Source organism: Lampetra fluviatilis, chromosome 27 (assembly GCF_964198595.1).
Source record: "Lampetra fluviatilis chromosome 27, kcLamFluv1.1, whole genome shotgun sequence".
NCBI classification, from domain to species: domain Eukaryota; kingdom Metazoa; phylum Chordata; class Hyperoartia; order Petromyzontiformes; family Petromyzontidae; genus Lampetra; species Lampetra fluviatilis.
Window position 1 is genome coordinate 1,098,250 of NC_136301.1, and position 6,000 is coordinate 1,104,249.

General features: G+C 49.6%; 1 protein-coding gene across 3 annotated transcripts in view; it reads left to right on the plus strand.

The window, feature by feature from the left end:
* The window catches only part of LOC144942242 (PHD finger protein 21A-like), a 45,733-nt gene extending 40,850 nt beyond the window's left edge, over positions 1–4,883 (plus strand). For all 3 annotated transcript variants that reach the window (XM_078868986.1, XM_078868988.1, XM_078868987.1), the window contains exon 16: positions 267–4,883. In XM_078868986.1, the coding sequence (XP_078725112.1) occupies positions 267–410 (144 nt within the window). In that variant the 3' untranslated portion in view covers positions 411–4,883. The remainder of the gene's footprint in view (positions 1–266) is intronic.
* Positions 4,884–6,000: the final 1,117 nt, after the last annotated feature.

Consider the following 6,000-nt stretch of genomic DNA (forward strand, 5'->3'; position numbering starts at 1 on the left):
TCTAAAAACACTCCCATCTCTTCTCAACCCTCATTACTTTGTCATCTTATTGTGACAGACACGGCATCCCATGTGACTTCGGTATTATAATCCTTAACTAAGACCTATTCTGTAGTTGTTACATTTTATATTTCCCAATGAGAATGTTCCCTATCACGTTTTAGTTTTTTTCCTCGCACTGCCTCGCAACGGAACGCTCTTAAACAAAACCGCCGCTCAGGATCACAAATACCCAACGGTGCTCTTCCCCACCTCCCCGCGCGCAGAAAAGCGTCGAGAGCCGCAGCGATCTCGTCGCCAAGGAGGACCAGAGCCGCGCGTCGCTGGAGAGGCTACGGACGCTGCTGGCTCTCGTTCAGGACTCGCGCTCGGCGACGGCTGCCTGCGCCGCCACGCTGGTGTCTCTGTGACGTACTGGAGCTGCGCGGACGCGCGCGCACGCACGCACCACCTGACGTGAATTCACAAATCTCGGAGGCACGCACACTCGGGTAACACTTGCACAGTCACTCGTGCACACGGTTCGCTTACAGTTACAGTTGGAGTATACACGCGTGCGTGCGTGCGTGTGTGTGTGGCAGTCCCCGCACACTTGAGCGAGCTCGCAGATATGTGGACGCACAGGAATGCTTGCAACGGGCAGGCCTACACAGGACACACCACATGAACACATACATACAAACAACCATGCTCACTCGGGTGTGCTTTGTGTAGTCACATGTGAGCACGTGCACAGGCGCTCCCGCGTACGCATGCATGAAAATGCTTGTACATGTATACATACACACACGCTCATGGGCACAAAACAAAGATCCCCCGTATAGCCTGAACAGACTTTTGGGGCAATTGCTGTGAGCGAGCACCTATGAAGGCCGGCACGGCAGGGGGTGAGTGGCCTGCACCGCGCCCGACCACCTTTGTCTCCCCAGTGGCGATGTTTACACACCGCACCAGGTTCTCATTTGAGGCTGAGGTGGCCTAGGTGAGGCTCGGGACCGGTTCAGATAATCGTCACTGGTGTTGGTGGCCGTGAGCGGGAATCGAACTCGAGTGGCCGGGTTCGTAGCGCAGCACGCTGACCGCAGCGCCAACGCTCCCCACACGGGCACGCACACGCACGTTCACACACGCACGTTCACACACGCACGTTCACACACGCGTTCACACACGCACGTCGCACACGCGTCGGAGTGCGGAAACACCCGGCACGCACGCTTGCTCGCGTTGGGAAGGGCGCGAGCAAAGGCACGCCCAGGTGTGTGCTTGGTCTGTGAAGAGATGCAAAAAAAAAAAGTTTTAAAAAAATCCTCACAAAAATATATCCACCCAGTAGAAAGGGGGTGGCATTTGATGTCATCGTTATTTTACAAAGAGCTATTTCTATGAAGACACAAGTGTTACAAATTACGAGATGGAGAGTTTAGAACAAACCGGCGGGGGGAGACGAAATGCATTATCAGTGCACACATTTTATATATACACACACACACGTGTAGCTATGTACAAAATCAAAACGCTTGATTTAAATAAGGTAATTTTTGTGGTGGAAGGCAGAAACACTTATAAATTATTGGTTATTTATGAGTCTTATTTATTAGTGGGTTTTTTTTTTACGTAACTTGATTTATTGTTCTCCGTGATGGTGCTTTACATGAAACAACTATGAAAGATAATTTTTATTTTTTACATTTTTAGCATTTTGCATGGGAAAGGTGAGGGGTAGGGGTTCGGATTTAACGGCCGAGAGAGAGAGGGAGGGTGTGTGGAATTTATTAATGACCTAATAATACATTGTTGCCATAGATACAGATTTATGTTGCTGTTAGTGTGAATATAAAATCTGCTGACAAAAGTCCCACTGCAGAGTTGCAAAAAAACTGCTTTAAATATAATATTAATGTAGTAAAAACCCTCCCAGTAATGAGGGGTAAGCCTCTTACCCCAAGTAGGCGAGTGAACCTAGGCAGGGAGAGTGACCAGTGTTACGTGAGCTGTGGTGCGATTGGCTCCCCCGCATCGTTCTGGCCAGTCGCGTTTGTCGGACACGGTGCCAGCAGGGTGGCGATGGGCTTGCGGCAAGACGGGGGCGAGAGTGTGCGTAGTTGTTGACGTTATTAATATTACTATACGATTAATATTTCACGTTTTGATATTTTTGTTTCCCAGCCCCCTTCTTCCCCCTGACAAAAATGGCTCCGGAGAACAAAATGACTGAAAGGAATAACAAGAAGTGTGCCCTTGTAACCGTCCGCATTAAAGGTTGCACGGAATGCGAACAAAAAACGACAAAAAACTAAAAATGCAAACGTATGTTTTTCCTCGTACGTCTTTGTTACGTTTATTTATAACGCAGTGTTTAAATTTTGTTGTTGTTGGTATTTATGCTGCTACTCCGCACGCTGGGCGGTGCGTTAAGCACGCCGGGCCACGGAGGTGACCATATCATGGATTGTTTCAATGCTCGAGTGATATCTGGGGGGGCGGGGGGGGGTGATCGATTGTTGTGATGGAGCAAATATCTGTTCGGTTAAACCACCAACGCTCCCCCCACCCCTCCGTTCGGCTTGCCCACCACCCCATCTTTATACCACGGTTACGTTTCCACAACGACAGGCAGCTACCACTCGGATGAGCCACGGTGACGCTGCTCGTGACAGGGAGGTAATCGTCACGTTAGGCCTTTCCCGTTCCGATGACGTCTGCGAGTTGCAGTGCGGGGGACCCGTTGACCGCCAAATCTCGGAACGTCCGAGCGGCTCTGCATTCACTTTACTTGGGGAGGCGTAGTAGCGCCGTTGTGTCTAAAGACGTCGTTACTCACCGCAGAAAACCCTAGCGACACGACCGCCGCACTCTACGATTGCCGGCGCCAAACTGTGCCGCACGCCCGCCTGCATGGCCTTGTGGGAGCCTCGGTAACGATAAAGTTATTTTATAAAAGGTTTTTCCGATGTTTTTTCCCCCAAGTACGTCATCGGAAAAGAAGCGGACGTACGTACGTGCGGACGTACGTACGTGCGGACGTACGTACGTGCACACGTGCACACGTGCACACGTACACACGTGCGTTCTCGGAATGGGAAAGGGTTATAATCGTAGCTCTGAAGCATACTTTTGAGGCGTGATGGAAGTCGAAGGGAAACGCAGGAAATGTACCCCACCTCATCTCGGGATATCTCGTCTGTGTTGCTTGGATCTAATGCCACGGTCTGAGTAATGGGCACCCAAGTCCCGGCGTTGTTTTGGGAGGTCTCGTGTCATGGCTTGAGTTGAGCGCTGCGTTGCCGAGTTGTCATTTTTTTGCTGCCACCCCAATTTTAGTTTGTTTTTTATTCCCTCCAGGAAAGCCTTAACAAAAGTGTACATTTATCTTTCAAAAGGGGAGACCCTTTGCTTGGCGATGCCCAGGTCAGTTCCATTTTAGGTACGTCTTTCTTTTTAACAAACATGACAAAACGTGGAGAAATTGGTGAAAGTTCATCACGCGTGCACGGGAAGGGGGGTTGGGGGAGTTGTGTAAAACCAACGCGTTCGCTCGCTATCCTCCCGACAGGCTGCAGGTGTCTCTGCACTCCGTCGCCCTCTCCAGAGATTCTGCATTGCAGGAATTCTCCACCGTGCGGCTGGAATTCATCGGCACGCTTGTGTTACAGTTCTAAGTTAGGGTACCATACAGGGGTAATTCACACACGCGTGGGATCAATATAGTCTGCATTTTACAGAGCAGCTGTTGTTGAACAGTTTGACAGAGAAAGGGGGGGGGGGGGGGTGGGAGTGTTTGTGTTCGATACGAAATGCCTCGTTCTTCCCAGCCGTAGGAGAGGAAACATCCCGAAACATCGTACACGCCGTCAGTGCAACTGCGTGTTGGATGTAGATTCAAGATGACTAAACAACTCGGACGCGATCCGAGGTCCATCTCTACAACCAGCGTTAAAACAAAATGAAAATGATTGAACGTGAACTGGCTTCAAGATGCATCTTGAAGCATGTGTAACGTGACACTTGTTTAAACACACGCAATCTTGTCCCTCTCTAAAACATTAATTTTGTCTGTAAAATAAAAGTATTGTGGCCAAACAATTATCAAATTGGTTTGAACGTTCAAGAAAAGGTTTTGAAAATGTTTAACCCAGCCAAAAAAAAGTGTGTACATTTTGCTACTTATAGTCTGCAGCCACTATGCTTGCAGGGTTTTAAAAGTGGACTTCACACCTAGCGATGCGACTCATTAAGGCTTCGGTTGGGGGGTGTCGAAGGTGGTCATTGTCGGAGACGAAGCCCCCCCCCCCCCCTCCTTTGGGGTCCACGCTTGGGCCAGACGTGTCTGATTATCCCCACCTGGGGAGAGCGCAGAGAGCGAGGCGGTGGAGCGGGCAGCCGTTTGGGACCATTGTGCAGGCACGGCCCCATTCACGCGAGTCAGGAGGGTCAAAAAGAGCGTGGTGGTCGGCACCTTCAGTCCGCAGTTGTGCATACATTCGTGTGAGCCCAACACGCAGGTTCCATAACTGGCGCGTACTTGGCAAATGACGCCTCTTGGGACTCCGTTTAGATCGGTTGCCATTCGGCGCACTGGGCAGGAGAGGTCAAGAGGTCATGAGCCTTTGCCCAACGAACTCGGCGAAGAAAGAAGGAATAGGTGAAAATTGTTGCCAACGTTATTAAAGATGACTTATGTTTTATTGTGGAGACACCTATGTAATGCGATTGTAATTGCATGCAAACTCATCGTGCGTTGCAGTGAAGCATTATGGGTACGAGCAGTTGTAAGCAGAACTCAATTCTGTCTCCACATACACGTAAAAAATATATGGTTTGTCTATTAGCCTATCAGCTTTCCAGACCAATATTATCAACAACATTTGTTTAAGCAAGCGAACTCTGGACCAGTTGTGTGTTTTATTTCTATGGGGGTGCGGGAGGGGGGGGAATTATAATCGTCACTGAAAAATATATTCTGCGTTTGTTGACCAAGTGTGGGCACGGCTTCCCCCAATCAAACGACAGAGACAGGTTGGAGGCTTGTGCTGTGTGTCAAGCGGGAAGGCGTTACGCCTGCAGTGTCAGCTGTGACTTCAAGTTGTTCGTCGCGTGGACCGAGTGAGGAAGGGCCCCTGGGTACTTGGGAACTGGCGAGTGGTGGGGGGGAAGAAGCCAGCGGTTGGCTGCTTGGCACACGGTGTTTTGGTTTTGTTTGTTGTCCTTGCCCCCCCCCCACCACACACCTCCGATTCGCACGGTTGGCTACGTACGGTGCGAAAGAAGTTCAACATACGTACGTACGTACGTACACGTAGAGGGCATTTCACGTTGAGGTCTCGGCGTCTCTCGCTAATCAACTCAAAGGTTTCTCGTCTTTCCGGAGGGGTCAACCAAAATGCCGTTTACGTTTGGTCTCTGTTATTAGAATCCGTTGATGCAAAATGAAGCAGATGGAATTAATTTACTTGCTTGTCAAGTTCACCGAGCAAAACAATACTCTGATAACGAGCTGCACATTGTGAAATAGATGAAGTGAAATGTGGTTCCTCCGACTCGGCTTGAAGGTGCATAGAGAAAGAAGCGTTTGCTTAATGGCTGTGGATATTTTTATGTTTGAAGGTTGCCTTACTGAGAGCAGCTGTAGGATGCAATGACAGCAGCAAAGGCAAGTCATAACAACAATGTTTAGTTTTTATGGGGTGATTCTCTCCCCTTTGCATTTCTAATTCTTTGTCACGACAAACGTGGAATGCCATCCCCCCACAAATGACGAGACTCCGCTCTTCAATGTGCACTTTTCACAAGAACGACGCTCAGAATTCATGCCGGGATGGTCCCAGATATATCGTGTGCCGGTTTAAAGGTTAACATTTCCATTGTCCGCTCGGCACGAGCACTGCCGCCACAGACGTCGATGGTTGAACAGCTGTCCTCGACGACCAAGGTTGCACTATGAAGTCAAATGTCAACACGCACCGACAAAGTATTCGGGCAACGAGATGCAGGCAACTCGCT